We start from the raw sequence: 14,357 nt of genomic DNA, 5'->3' as shown, positions 1-14,357 counted from the left end.
AGCTTTTAGGTATGTGTTAGGCTCTAGTCGTGCTTCCCTACCGGGAAATCTTAGTTAAGTCTGCTCTCTACCAGTATAGAACAGGAGTTGCACCATGTTTCTTGTAAGACCACTGGGTTTGTCTTCCCCACATCTGACCCAAATTCTGGGAACGAACTAAAACTCAACTCTAAAAACTGGCTCTCAAAGCTGATTGATACAGCAGACTGACTATCTATTGAGTGTAGCTCTATTTGTTGAGCAGGTGATCTTAGCTCACTTAAAGGAGAAAAATCCACCCAGTCAGGAATGTTGCTCACCAAGTGTGACAACCTACTATTGGTAAAGTGAATGAGAAGCTCAGGTTCACAGGTGCCTCCAACCTGACCTACCTTCAGCCAGACTATGATTACTTAAAGAGCAGTAACAGCCCAATCTTTGTACTTTCTAAAGGCGGCTTAGTTTCAGTTCAAATGGAGGGAGTGGCTATGGAAAGTTGGCATAAGGAACAAGAGTGTTTCATTGTTTTCTGAATCTTTTTTAAAAAAACTCCTGCAAGTTAGTTTCGATGCCGAGACATTTGTTTACTACTTGAAAAAACTGTGGGTACATTAAGAAGAAAAAAGGCCATTTCCTGAAATGCAGAACATGAGGTGACCATGCAGAGACCTACTAGTGCTACAAATACATGTACAGCCTTTTACAGCCGTTGTATTTAAATCAGCATTGCCAAGTGCTACAGTTTAATGCAAGACCTTTTGTTTCCCACCCTCTCCAAAATTGTGGAAGATGACTCATGCTCGGTTAACAGGAGAGAAATCAAGAACATGCTAGAAGTGATGCTTTAAAGAACTACTTTACAGTAGTTAAAGGGAACAAGTAAACCAAAGCTGTTGTTCCCAGGCAGGGGCTGGGTTGTACTGAAACTGTGTCTTGATGGCAAGTAAATCTTAGTGTCATACGTGATGGGAAACTGTGGGGATAGAGGCTGATGCAGTAGTTCCACAAATTAAGTCCACCCTTTCCTGTGAAAATTGGACAGCACTGTTTAGAGGATGGGACGGTATTAAGCAGAAGGAATAGAGCAAGTGGGACAGTAGTTTTTTAAGGGAAGATAATACACAGAAAAAACAGGACAATACATTTGGATCTGCGCACTCTGATTGTGAACGTAAGGCTTCTCTGAATCATTAAAAACAAGGCTGGTCATCCTTTGAGATTTCCTAATGGAGTGATTATCTCGACTAAAGAGGGACAACTTACTAAAAGATAATAATAATGCCTCTTTCTAGAGCACATAAATCATTTAATTTTCCCGGTTTTTAAATATGTTTCCATTGATTTCCAGTAAGACAGATATCTCAAATGAGCATAAATGTGTTGGGCACTTACGTGCCATTTAAATTCAGTTGGCTCTGAGTATGTAGTTCCCTTGGGTCCTTTGAAAAGCCAAGATTCTGTTGGTGTTACATTGCCTAACTCTTGTGTTTTAGGGTTGGGTTGTGTTTTTTTCCGCCTTTGAACATTAATCCGTTAGGGAGATTTTAGCATAACTCAGTGAAAGCTAAATCCCACCATTGGCTGAAGAACACAGAGACCTACAAAAACAATGGTGGGGTGGGGGCTTGGGGGGGATTTATTTGTTTACAACAAAGCTGTGTATTGCCCTGATCCTGCATCAGTGAAGTTGGTTGAATTCTTGTTACTGGTTTCCGTAAGATCTTGCTTTGCACCGATATACGTAAGGAAAATAATACCATTTGCATCGAGATTTAGTATTTTTAATCTGTTGTGACTGTTGTAATTTCCTTTGTTTAGTTCTCCTCTGCTGTTTTGGTTCCTTCCCAATTCTGTCACATTTTTGTCCCCTTCCAAAAGCAGAACAAACCCCCTCTTTCCTTTGACATTTTCTCCCCCTTCCCCCTTATCTATTGCTCCCGCCACCGACTCAGTTTAGCAGAGAGGTGACCAAAGCTGCGCATTGAGCTGTGCCTTTACTCTCTGGGGAATGCTAAACCTGCAGTGGCAGAAGTTCAGCATTTGAAATCCTTTTCAGGACTGACTGCTGCTTTTGTAAGTCACTATATATGGTCAAAATACTTGTCTGCTCCTTTGGAGGAAAAAAAAAAAAGATTACCTCTGAAAAGCAGAAAGCTACCCAAACTAGGAAAAAAACCAAAAGACAACTTTCAGTGAGAAAGGCTGGGAGAATGATTTTTAATGCATGTGTTGTAGCCTCTCATTCCTCTCTTCCCTTCTCCTGGAGTGACCCATAATGGGATGCGACACAGGCGCTGCTGACCTGGGTGGCTCCTAGCGCTGCTGACCTGGGTGGCTCCTAGCGCTGCTGACCTGCTGCTGGGCTCGAGGTGTCCGAGAGGGACAGCCGGGCACCCCTGGGACTGCCAGCTGGGTACCACTGGTCTCGGTGGTACGTGGCCTGCAGAGGAAACAGAGGGAGAAAGCAAGCCAGAATGGAGAATGAAAAACAAAGTATCTTAGAAGTACACAGGGATGTTAAGTCAAGAGCAGGGAATGATACCAGAAGAGACAGGAGAAGGAATCTATGTGCAGTCAACAGAGGAAAAAAGTGACTACTGTGCCAAGATGCAGTGGAGGGAGACACTTTGAAGGCCTCCTCTATTAGTCAGGCCCTCATGGGGTCAGGGGAGTTCAACAGAAACAGCCAGAACTGTCCTGCAGATTCATTTATGTCAGCTGCAAAAACATAGGAACAAACATGAATTGACCATTTTACTTTATGTACCCAGGTACGTACACACACTGTGATCCTGACACCTGAACACTGGGGCCATCCTGCCACAGTGCCTGGATGAAAATGTCTCTTTACAGCTTCCGACGCATGGGACTTGAGCACACAGTTGAGTTACTGGGTAGCACACAGTCAGCCACAGTGTAGTTTTATGAGGCAGAGCATGCAGATTTAACAGCTCACCTCACCTGAAAAGGAGAGTTTCTGGTCTTTCTCTGGTCCTGGCCGTGTTATTTCCCCTGCTAAACTCATGCCACCATGATTGCTCAACAGATACGCTGTGAGTCACTTCAAGTTGCTAAAGTTGCAGGAAAAACCAGCGGCACACAAGAAAAGAGTTGAATCGTTTCCTGCTATTTTAATTTATTAAAACAGCTCTTGGAAGGGTCTAATGCTAGGCCGGAGTTACTACTGGGCAGGGGAGAAAAGTGGTGACTGCCCAGCCAAGGGTAGGAGCCGTTAGAGTAAGGTCAGCTGCCTGTGGATCTGTACCCTTAACAGCCTGCCTGGCTGCTTTGCTGGACATTTGAGCCCACCATTTGACAGAAGACAAAACCATTGATCAGTGGGTTAATACCAAGGCAATAGCCCAGCATGCAACTGGTATAGAAGGGAAAGAAAAAGTGAATAGTAGATTAATAGTATAAATTGGAAGGCTGCTGTTTGTTATAGCAGGAAGCCTACTCGCAGCAAAAAAGACTGGATTCAAACAAAGTCAACAAGTACAATACATTGCAGATTTAGATTTTATAGATTTTATGGAATGAATGAAACAATTCTCTGGAAAGCTCCAGCAACACCCACTGTCTTTTAGATTGCAGCCGTTCTCCTCACCTTCAGTGCTGAAAAGCAGTGCAGGAAAGAAGCATGGGAAAGGAAATGGAAATCCAGGAGCCCAGACATGAGTCTCGTTACTTGCTCAGTATGCAGAGGGTTAGTTCCCAAAGCCAGCTGTTCACTGTGCTAATTTTAATACAAATCAGTAACATTTTAGATAGATCCCAAGATTTTGAGCTTGAGAAAGGAAAAAATAACCAAAGCAGTGGAATTCTGAGATTTTCAGACCTCCTGTTATTTTACACTCAAGTCTTGCAATGCATTCATTGTTGCATGGGATTAGGGAATACTTGTAGAGGTAAGTAACTTCCCCATAGGAAGACCTTTTGGCAGTCTAGTTTCTGCAGCTATAACTCTTAAGGTGACATAGCTAACTGGCCTGGAATGGCAGCACAGACTCGGAAGCGTGGCTTTTAACTTAGCCCTTTCTGCCAGCAGTACTGCTTGACATAGGTCACTGCGAGTATGTGTGTGTTAGCATACCTTGACAGAGGTAAGATTCAAAATGTAACTGTCCTTTTATTCCTTATTTCTCAAGACTGTCCTGTTTATACTAGTATAGTAGGATCGGGTATTAACTTGTAACTATCACAGATCAAGGTCGCATGAGGCTTTTGGGGTGCCCTGATCAAGATCTTAACATACTGTAGGGCTTAATATTTCCATCAAAGTCCTGATGATTGTACAAGGCCTTAGGGATTTCCACTAATAGTCTGCTACTTTCACAAACCCTGCTGGCTCTCATTGTAGACCTGTAATTCACAGGTTCGTTCTACATCCTGCTTATCATTTTAGGATTTTCTTTAATACAGGAGGCTTTGTTATTGCACTTTTTTTTTTTTAAAGTTAATCCATGTGATGCAAATAACTGGTGGAGTAACTGCTAATGAACCTCTCTCCATTATTTAATTACTCTAATCAATTCTACAGCAGGCGTGTGTGAAAACTGTACAGGTACATACAAAACCTGTCCAACCTGAATGTCCTGTCTAAGGAAATTTTTTAAGCATGCCATAAAAGCATCTACTGCTGCAGTTAAAAATACAGCAGACCTACATTGATCATATTTGTCATCCCATGAGCAAAGAGACATGTTCTGCCAGCCCTACTGTGGTACCAGCAATCAGCTCAGTGAAGTTAAGGGGTTGCATACAGAATTTGTGTGAATACATAAGTTTTGGAGCAGCGTCATTTAGGATTGGGGTCAGTTATAAATGTGGGGAGGTTAGCAGCAGGTGCTGATTACTTTGACAACAGAAAATTGCCTTTTCTAAAGCTCACCAAGGTGATGTACAGGAAAAGTTGATGCTTAGTGGGTCAGAGTGCCTCACCAGTCATAGACGAAAAGGAAATTCTGAAGACAGCAGTAGAAGAAAGCTGATTGGTCATGAATTCTCAACTTCCACGTTCCCAAACATATTTAAAATTTATGTTTCCCTTAATCAAATGGTCTTTCCTCCCTGTAGACTTGTAAGAACTGCTTCCTGATGGAGCATCTTTGAAATCAGTAGTCAGCCCTTAAAAAGGGAAGTGGCCTTTTGCATCCAACACTGTCCAAGGGCCCTGAGGACCTAAGTTGACTCCCTGTATTTGGAAGGCATATTGTACAGCTCAACTGAGCAGACAAAAAATATCTGATCCAGTTCCAATGAATGTCCTGTATGGCTATTACTCTTTAAAAATATTTTGAACAGTCCTGGTAAAGTGATGACTCTGTAACCATTAAAAACATTGAGTCTTTTGGCTGCATTGTTTGAATTTGGTACAAGGAGTTCCAAATCCTGTCTCATGGACCAAGATTTAAATTTCTCTTTACGTTTAGCTTCACAAATACTTCCTTTGAAATATTTGAAGCCTCCTGAACAGATTTGGTAACCAGCAGGGTTATTGCCCTGCTTCACAGAAATGGTTGTGTGGAAGGGTCAAGGAAAAGGCATGTTGTCATGCAGAAATCAGCGTCACCTCTGAAGAACACATACATAGAACTGCATGCTTAGTTCACAGATTTGGTAACCAGCAGGGTTATTGCCCTGCTTCACAGAAATGGTTGTGTGGAAGGGTCAAGGAAAAGGCATGTTGTCATGCAGAAATCAGCGTCACCTCTGAGAACACATACATAGAATTGCACGCTTAGTTCCTCCTCAGCAAGAGCACACACAGAAACATGCTGAGCCTCAGATACTCTGTTCCCAGATATTACCACCATTATCACTGCTCCCCTTTGTGCTTCTGGGATGGTTTGCAAGGCCACGATGTGAATGGGCTCAGTACCTACGTACAGCTGCGTTAGCAGAAGTGAGGGGACCAGTCTGGGTACAGGGGGAAGCAAGAACTCCTGAAGCGGCCGAAAGCCCTTGTCAAACCATTGCAAGCACCTTCCCATGAAGAGCCAGCGGCAGCAGGAAGGTGCTCATTACCTCAGCCCTCTGTGGAGGGAATAAGAAGGGGCAGAAGGGGAATATCCGATAATCCTTCATGGCGGCTGTCACTGGCTTTCCTTAGTTAGAAGCATCTGGCAACACAAGAGAGGAATTTGTCTAATTCCCATGCGTGCTGCTTCAGCCCTTTCTTTTCAAGCCCGTACAGCCTTGACAGCAACTGAGCCATTGCTCAAGAGGAAAATGCCGTGCTGATCAATGTTAGCAGCATAAAATGAAAGTCTGCATGCAAACCGCAGATCCTGCCCCACTTTAAAGACAAGTATAGGACCACTGTGTCGAGCATCTTACGTTCTTGGCTGTCAGACTGCAATGGAATAATAAGATTCACAATTCTGTAATTAACTTCAGAACTCAAGGGGCAACACGCACGATACACTAGAGGTTTTCATTTCCCGAATAGGCAACTCTAGCTGTGCTATGCTTTAACATCCGTCATGTTTACTAATCTTAGTCTGACCCCTAGTGAGCTGTCACAGAATAATCAGATTTGTCTAACAGATGCTGCACCTTCCTGACAGGCAACTACCACAAAAAGAAGTCATTTATCCACTTTTTTTTTTTCCCCTTAAAAAAAAAAAACGTAGTTACCTTTATCAGTAGCATAACATAAGAAAAAGAAGAGAAGAGTCAGCTCAGAAGTCATAAGGCTTTCTTCTGAAGGTGGGGGTGTGGAAGAGAACACATGACCCGGTATCAAGTTCAGTTAACTTACACCTCTGCATATAAGGTGGTTTTTGCCTCCTTCCCCTCCTCTTTTTTTTTGTGCAATCAGGAACTGCTGCTTCAGATTTATGAAGAGATTTTTTTGTCTCTGAAAGAGATGAAGTGGAAGTTGCATCTGGTTAGGTAATAAGTTTAAATTAACAAACACTTAGAAAGACAAAAAAAGGGTGTAAGTTAAAGCAGTAAACACATTTTAAAGGACCTAAATAACTTGCACAATTTTTTAGAAGCTTCTAGGTTTTTGTCAGCTTTAACCTCAGCATTTCACACTGGATATTTCTTGCTCAATGTGTTTATGCCAAGTAGTTGCAGGCCAAAATACAATCACTGTGCGCTTGCCTTGGCAATAACACAAGCACAGTAAAATTTTTATGGATTTCTTTCCCTGCATGAAAAGCCATTTATCAAGCGCACTGACAAATTAAAAAAAGTAATTTGCCCAACCTCTGAAATGTACCCACGAGAGCTCGTGCTTTTTTTTTTAAGCAGTGCTCTTCTGTAGCTGTAGCCAAGAGGACTATCTCAGTAATAGTGCTCTCTGTCTATGGTTTTGGTGTACTTCTGTCACTCCCAGTTTGCACAAGATGTGATTTTGACACCTATTCCCATCTTTCTGCTCCTTACAGGCATTTTGAAATTTGTGGAAATCATGGTTAACCTCTTGGTGCTGATTTGCGTGGGCGCTGCCCAAGCCTCTGTTGCAGGCTTCACGTCCCTTGGCGGCTTCGGCACTGGATCCTTTGGCCTGAATTCAGCCTATAGCCCCTTTGAGGGCACGGAGCTCCGGGAGGTGAGGGAGCTAGACATGCAGTTCACCCAGATGAGAGCTCCTTGCGTGTATGGCGGAGTAGCCTTCAGCTTAACAGCAGCAGTACTCACCCTTGTCTTCCTTGTCGTGGGGGCAAAACCCATCCACCAGCTCAGGATGGGGCTGCTGGCAGGCGAATGTGCCTTCAACCTGCTGGCCGGCGTAGCATACATCGCGGCAGTCGGCCTCTACCTGCATTTTGTCAGCCAGGTGAACTCCACAGAAGTTTGCAAGAGGCGTGAGAGGCTGTATGCGCGCCGCGGTTATACCTCCATGAACTGTGTGGTCCAGGGCGGTGACGCAGCAGTCGGCCTTTTTGGTGTTGCTGCTGCCTGTTTGTACTTTGCCAGCTTTGTGGTCTGCGTCCTTGCTATCCGAACTGTCCGGGCCTTCCAGAGCCACGCGGCCGAGGCTCAGCACAGCCCCAAAAGCAGCATTAGAGACAGAAGCGTCAGAAACCACCATACCATCCACAGGACCTCTGAAAGCTCCCACAATGTCCAGGCTCTTGCCACGTTAGTGTGAAATCAGCTCTGGGACTGTGCCAGAGAGATGGAGCTTCAGCAAGGGATGGGCACTGGGCATCGCATGCTAAACAGGCGATCAGTCCACAATGTATTGTTCTACAAGGTGCTGAAGTGTGTATCGAATCACCAAATGTAACAATACTGCTATAGCATGATGTAATAAAATTGACGTTGAGCAGATGTTTTAACAAGGTTTTTTTGTAGCAGTCTCTCAAGCTGGACTCCTGCATTTAAATGTGTTTGATTGTAATGTTTTCATCCTGCACAGAGCAAATCCAAACAGCAATGGGCTGTTAATAGGTTGCAACCGCAGTGCTGCCAAACTTGGGTGAACCACCACTTCCTTTCCTCTCCCATGACATAAGGAATCGAATGCACAGCTAGGATGGGCAGCCTTCAACAGATCTTGTGCCTATTGATGCATCCTATTGCCTTACGCCACACCGCTCACAAAGCAAAGGACACTGCTTTTCTGAATCACGGCCGAAGCTACACTTGTAACCTGTTTCACTTGGGCTAGTGAAGCGTTTTTATCTTTTGAGTCACGGGGGTTGACACGTGCCGATCTTGCGCTCCCTGAGGAATGCTGCTGGGAGGAACCAGCTGCAGTTTCGAAGGCAGCATTTTGGTCCTCCTCCAGTTCCCTACTATGTTTTCCTCATCTCACTGAGCGCAGATCAGAACCTGAGAGGCAGCACATTGGTCAGCCATCAGCTTAGTAAAGATACTGCTTGCTTCTGTAACCACCTAAACAAGGTTTGGCTTGCTGACTCCACAGCCAGTGGTGGGCAGAGCCTGAGTTGGGAACACGCTGGCTGCCCTGGAGTTTTCCATGGGAATGCTGTAACAATGACAGAAAGTACATGTGTCCTTCCAATATCTAAACACTCAAAGCATGAGTGAACAGCAGTAATTGTATGCCCCCAGGGTTGAGAAAATAAATTTAAGAGAACATCTTGAAAGAGTCCTTTGTTTGAGGCAAATGAAATAGACCACTGGTCTTCATAGATGAGGGAGTGAGAAAAAAAGGCTGCTCTTGAAGTACATAAGATTTGTCAGCGTGAGAGGAGGGAAGAGGCAATTTTGATTCTGGCTGTGCTCACTCTTTTCAGTTTTGTCTGGCTCAGAGTCATTGCCCAGATGAGGCTCTTTTGAACCACAGTAGAGCTTATTTATTGTATACTTTTTGTATGTATACACACACACACACACACACACACACAGAGATCTCAAAGGTAATATAAGCTAAACAAGAAAATGTTATGGTTCTGTTAGAAGTGATTACATGGGCCTTTACAATAAGTATTTAATATAATACCTTAAACATCTCTTTAACGCTTTGAACATCAACAAGCTTCATAGCATTATTATGCTTATGAAGAGGCAGGAGTGAAGAGTTTTTCCAAACTTGCCATGACTCACAGTAGTGATAGAGTAATGAAATTAAGACTTCGATTTCTAGCTCTTTGCCCAAACCCAGACGTTGACTGGTATGCTGTAATCGGCTGGGAAGTCTGCTACAGGGATGTCTGGCATGCCGCTAAAGCTGCAGCTAACCACTTCTTGGGCATTTCTGCCTGCACACTTGGGCCTGCGCTGCCTCTGCGTCTTGCACATTTTGAATGCAGGCTCAGTTACGTGATGACATGCTGTTATTAACTTATACAAACAACAAAAAGCAGCACCTTGAAGTGACACATTCGAAAGATTAGAAAAGGCTGCAGATAAGAATATATAAATCTTGACTCAGCCCTTAAATATGTGTGATACGAATTTTAATCTCAGGGCTTCTTACTCTGCCCCATTCATTTTTGAATGCTTGTCTGTCATCGCTGTGCAATAGCAACAGTCCTCTGTAAGCATATCGATTCTGTCTGTTTTTCCCTTGTGTGTTTGGTAAAGGCCTTATTTGTTGCAAGGTAATTCAGTCTTTAGAACAAGGTGCGCAGAGTTTCCCTGTGGACTATTGCTGTAGAGTTCCTCCCTTGGACACTTGGGTTCCTCACAGTCAATCACTTTTGGGTCCCTTTCCTGTTAACGAGCAATTTTATGCATTTTACGGGGAGAGTCAAAAAGTAGTTGCTAGTTACAGGTGCTCGGTTGGAGACTCCTGGGACCTGCTCGCTGCCCTGCGCATCCGGTCGGTCCCAGTCACGTTCTCTCAGCTCCTCACCCAGCTGCCTCCCTGCACTCACCATCCCCTCGTGTCTCTCACCTCTGCAGCCTCAAGTTTATTCCTTATAGCTAACCTAAATCTACCCTCTTTTAGTTTAAAACTGTTACCCCTTGTGCTGTCACTACAGGCTCTGGTAAAAAGTCTCTCTCCATATTTCTTATCAGCCCTCTTCATACATTGAAAGGCCACAATAAGGTCTCCCAGGGGCCTTCTCTTCTCCAGGCTGAACAACCCCAACTCTCTCAGGCTTTCCTCACAGGAGAGGTGTTCCATCCCTCTGATCATCATGGCCCTCCTCTGGACTCAGGTCTGTCTTGTGCTGAGGGCTCCAGAGCTGGACGCAGTACTCCAGGTGGGGTCTCACAAGAGTGTAGAAAGGGGCAGAATAACCTCCCTGGACCTGCTGGCCACGCTTCTTTTGATGCAGCCCACGATACAACTGGCTTTCTGGGCTGCGAGTGCACATTGCCAGCTCATGTCAAGTTTTTTCATCCATCAGTATCCCCAAGTCCTTCTCCACAGGGCCACTCAACCCATTCATCACCCGGTCTGTACTGATACTGGTGATTGCCCCAACCCAGCTGCAGGACCTTGCACTTGGCCTTGTTGGATCTTTGTGAGGTTCACATTGGCCCACTCTCAAGCCTTGACACCCTGACAGGTCCCTGTGGATGGCATCCCTTCCCTAAAGCATAAAAATTGCACCACTCAGCTTGGTGTCATCCACAAACTTGCTGAGGTCCTGAAGCACTGCAAGAAGAGGCACCACAGAGAACGCCAAAGCCCAGAGATTGCCAGCTTCTTGAAAGCTTTGTGCCTCGAATTTGCTTCTTTCCCTGCCACCACGAAGAAAGATCACTAGGAAATAATTGTGAAGAGGAAATAAACATCAGTGCTGTTTCCTCTGCTCACCTTCATGGAGGGAATTGTGAGAAAGGAGAGGGGAAAATCCCAGAAATACTCCTCAGAGGACTCGGGCAGGGAAGAAGCAGCTTTCCTTTCCCTCAGGGTGAAGGGCAAGCCGTATACAATCAGAGCAATCCAAACAACCCTGCTTCCCGACTGTAACAAGACCATGTTTGGTATCCTGTAGCCGACTTGAAAATCTTTACCGTGCAAGCTGGGAAGGTGTAATACAAGAGCAGAGATTTTCTGGCACGCACGTATGACTAAGGCTGCAACAGGCTGTCGTCCCCAGCTGCCGCTGCAGGCAGCCCTACCCTCCAGGGCAGATTAGCCTTCCCACCTTCTGCTGCAGATGGCTGCACGCCACCGTCACCTCTGCGCAGTGACTGCCAGTCAGTACAGGACAATAATCTGCATTTGGACCAGTAAACAGGCAGGACAAATGGCTCCTCTCAGCTTTATAATTTCTTTTAGCCTTTCCCTGCTGCCCACCCCATGCATGCATGTATGCACTGCCCACGTGCAACCTTCAGGGTCAGTACTGAAGCTAAACTCACCCATTTCTTCTTGCTGCTTCGATGTAGCCCCTCACAGCCCAGTTTCACCTGCAACCGAAGGACTGCGCACAGTCATCACCCTCAGTCCCTCTTTGGTGAGAGGGAGCCTGTGGGCATATCCAGCTTGCCTGCTGTGACCACCGTCAGCTTATCACCTGCTGTAAGGGAAACAGTGATAGCAAAGGTCAAATCTGTGCTTCCCTGAAAGGTTGTCTTGTGGGTAGACAGTATGGCCTCTCTCAACCTAAAAGCCTTGGGGGCCCCGCCACTGGTGCAGTAGGAAGCCTTTTGGCACGCCAAGCTTATTCTGAACCTTCAAAAAGAGGAATAAAATGGCCACCATCCCGTTCCCTGGAGATGCTGAGGAACAGATGCAGGTTGCAGGGTGAACTGGAGCTGCCTGACAGGAGAAAAGCTCCACCGCAGATGACAGGTCACCAGTGCAAGGTGCTGGGGTGTAGCTCATTTATCTCAGAGTTACCTGCGAGACTCTCAGCCAGCCCCTTTGGATTGAAACCATCAATTTGCACCTGTCTCCTGCAATGCAGGAGCAAACAGCTTCTTCAGAGACAAAACCCCCCGGCGGCCCCCCCCAGCCATTATCTATCCACAAAGGGACCCCCTCCCCACGGAAGAGCCTTGGAGAAAAACAATCTCTGACAAAATGTCTCTCCATGCCCTAATTCTGAGGGGGAAACACAGATGATGTTTAGGATAACATTTTTAAAAAAAAAAAAAAAAAAAAAAAAGGAGACCGTCCCCCCCCACCCCAATTCTGCATCCCACCACTGAGTAAACTGCCCTGAAATTTTCATCATGGTGGACCGTGTACCTTTGAGCACCCGTTTTTCTGAATGTTTCCTTTATTCAAACAATAGTTCATAAAAGTAGTTCAGTCTGGGGGAAATCTTGTCCAGAACAGAGCAAACCAGCATCTGAAGACACAAGCATCTTGTTTCAACGTAAAAAGCAAAACTGGGGGTGAGGCCGGAGAGGAGAGAGGATATTTACTCCTCCAAATAGGCTTAACATAACCTTCACATTTACCAAATGATTCAGTTATCTGGAACTGTAAATCCAGCACTGCTGGAAGATCTGCATGTGTTAGGGCACTGCCCTCCTGCTGCTGACCAGCTGTAAGGAGGAGGGACTTTTGTACCCAGCTGCAGAAAGGAAATTTTCAAGTAAGCATAAACAGCAAGCTTTCTTATTCAGGTGTTTAAGACAACATTCCCAGAATATATGAAATTTTATCATGATTCAAACTTTTTCCATCAGTTCTTCAGAACAGTTTGAGTGTATCCAAAGGAGAAACAACTAGGGACACAAATGAGTTGTGCAACAGCAGAAAGTGAATTCAAGGCTTAGTGTTAAGAAAAGCTGGGATCTCAGTTTACACAAGAAACTGCTTTAAAGTGATGAGAATACATACAGGGATTAGAGTACCAAAGAACAGTCTGAATGGAAATTGTTCTTTCGTAATCCATGTATTTTACTCCCAGTGCAGATTTGTCTTCATTAAAGTTACTCTTCTGGTAATTTTCCACCACAACTTACATTCACCAGAAGTTAAGTAAAAAGTAAAGCTGTAGATACACAACAGACCTTCGGTAACTCTGATCTCTCAATTACATTTGCAGAACTTGCGTGTCTCCTTTTCTTTTTCAAGACTCAGGTAAGTTATTGAAGAGGACTATGACCGCGTTGTTTATGACAGCTGTGACATTCGTCGTTACTCATCTCTTGCACAACATCCATCTCCAAGAAAAGGTGGCACTCAGCATATCACAGCAGCTTAATGCCAGCACAGCACAAAAAGTGTCACAGATGCTCACCATCACCCATCATAAATAATACATGAGACTCCTTGCAAGGTCTGCAAGTTGTCAGGGCCTTTGATGTAATTGGTTTTGGCATGTGACAGTGCAAAACGGGCAAGTCACAGGATGCCCTTCATTGCTACAAATGGTCTATTGATTTCCAGCGATGCCATTTGCACACACACCTGCACCTGCTACTGGACTTCCCGAAACTCTCAGGCCATGTTGAAGAGCTCAAGTGAGGGAAACGCATGCATGCGTTTTACAGGTAATTAGTTTTTCAGAAGGATGTAGAAAGGCTCGTGAGACAGATGCACACAGGTAAGGACCATATGTTTTAAACAGGCTTTAGAAAACTCAGTTACCGTTTGGTATAACGGAGGTATTCAGGCATTTATCGTTATATGAAAACCTTGAATTTTTGCTATCCCATAGTGACTTCTAAGATAAATATGGATAATGGAAGTGCAGGAGGAAAAAAGGAGGCTTGAACTTGCCCAGCTGTTTAGTGAAAACTGGATTTCATCACCTGTGAAAACACTATGTGCATCGCATATACATTACTCACAGGCTTCCCACGATACCCAGATTTATAGATTTAAGCATAGCTTTGTACTATCATCTGCACACCCACATCACTTTTCGCCCACACCACAGCAGCCTGAATCTGCAAGCGTGAAGGACCCACCACAGTGACTTCCAAATACTGAGTATTTTAGGGCAGGGTTCTCAGCACAGAATGATGGAAGCCATGGGACACTGAAAGAGCTGGTGACAGAAAATTAATGAGTTTAAGACTTTCGGGGGTGG

General features: G+C 44.8%; 1 protein-coding gene across 1 annotated transcript; it reads left to right on the top strand.

Moving 5' to 3' along the window:
• Window positions 1–7,384: 7,384 nt before the first annotated feature.
• On the top strand, window positions 7,385–8,086 carry LOC104072499 (MARVEL domain-containing protein 3-like). Its single transcript, XM_009580137.1, has one exon. The coding sequence runs from the start codon at window positions 7,403–7,405 to the stop codon at window positions 8,084–8,086; it is 684 nt and encodes a 227-aa protein (XP_009578432.1). The 5' UTR covers window positions 7,385–7,402.
• The last annotated feature ends 6,271 nt before the right edge of the window (window positions 8,087–14,357 follow it).

Source organism: Fulmarus glacialis, unplaced genomic scaffold (genome assembly GCF_000690835.1).
Source record: "Fulmarus glacialis isolate BGI_N327 unplaced genomic scaffold, ASM69083v1 scaffold10286, whole genome shotgun sequence".
Taxonomy (NCBI): domain Eukaryota; kingdom Metazoa; phylum Chordata; class Aves; order Procellariiformes; family Procellariidae; genus Fulmarus; species Fulmarus glacialis.
Note: the sequence above shows the minus strand (reverse complement) of the source record. Positions and strands in the feature narration are given on the sequence as shown.

Bases quoted from the DNA above. Each gene is read 5' to 3' on its own strand.
- LOC104072499 (XM_009580137.1), top strand. From the start codon at position 7,403: ATGGTTAACCTCTTGGTGCTGATTTGCGTGGGCGCTGCCCAAGCCTCT.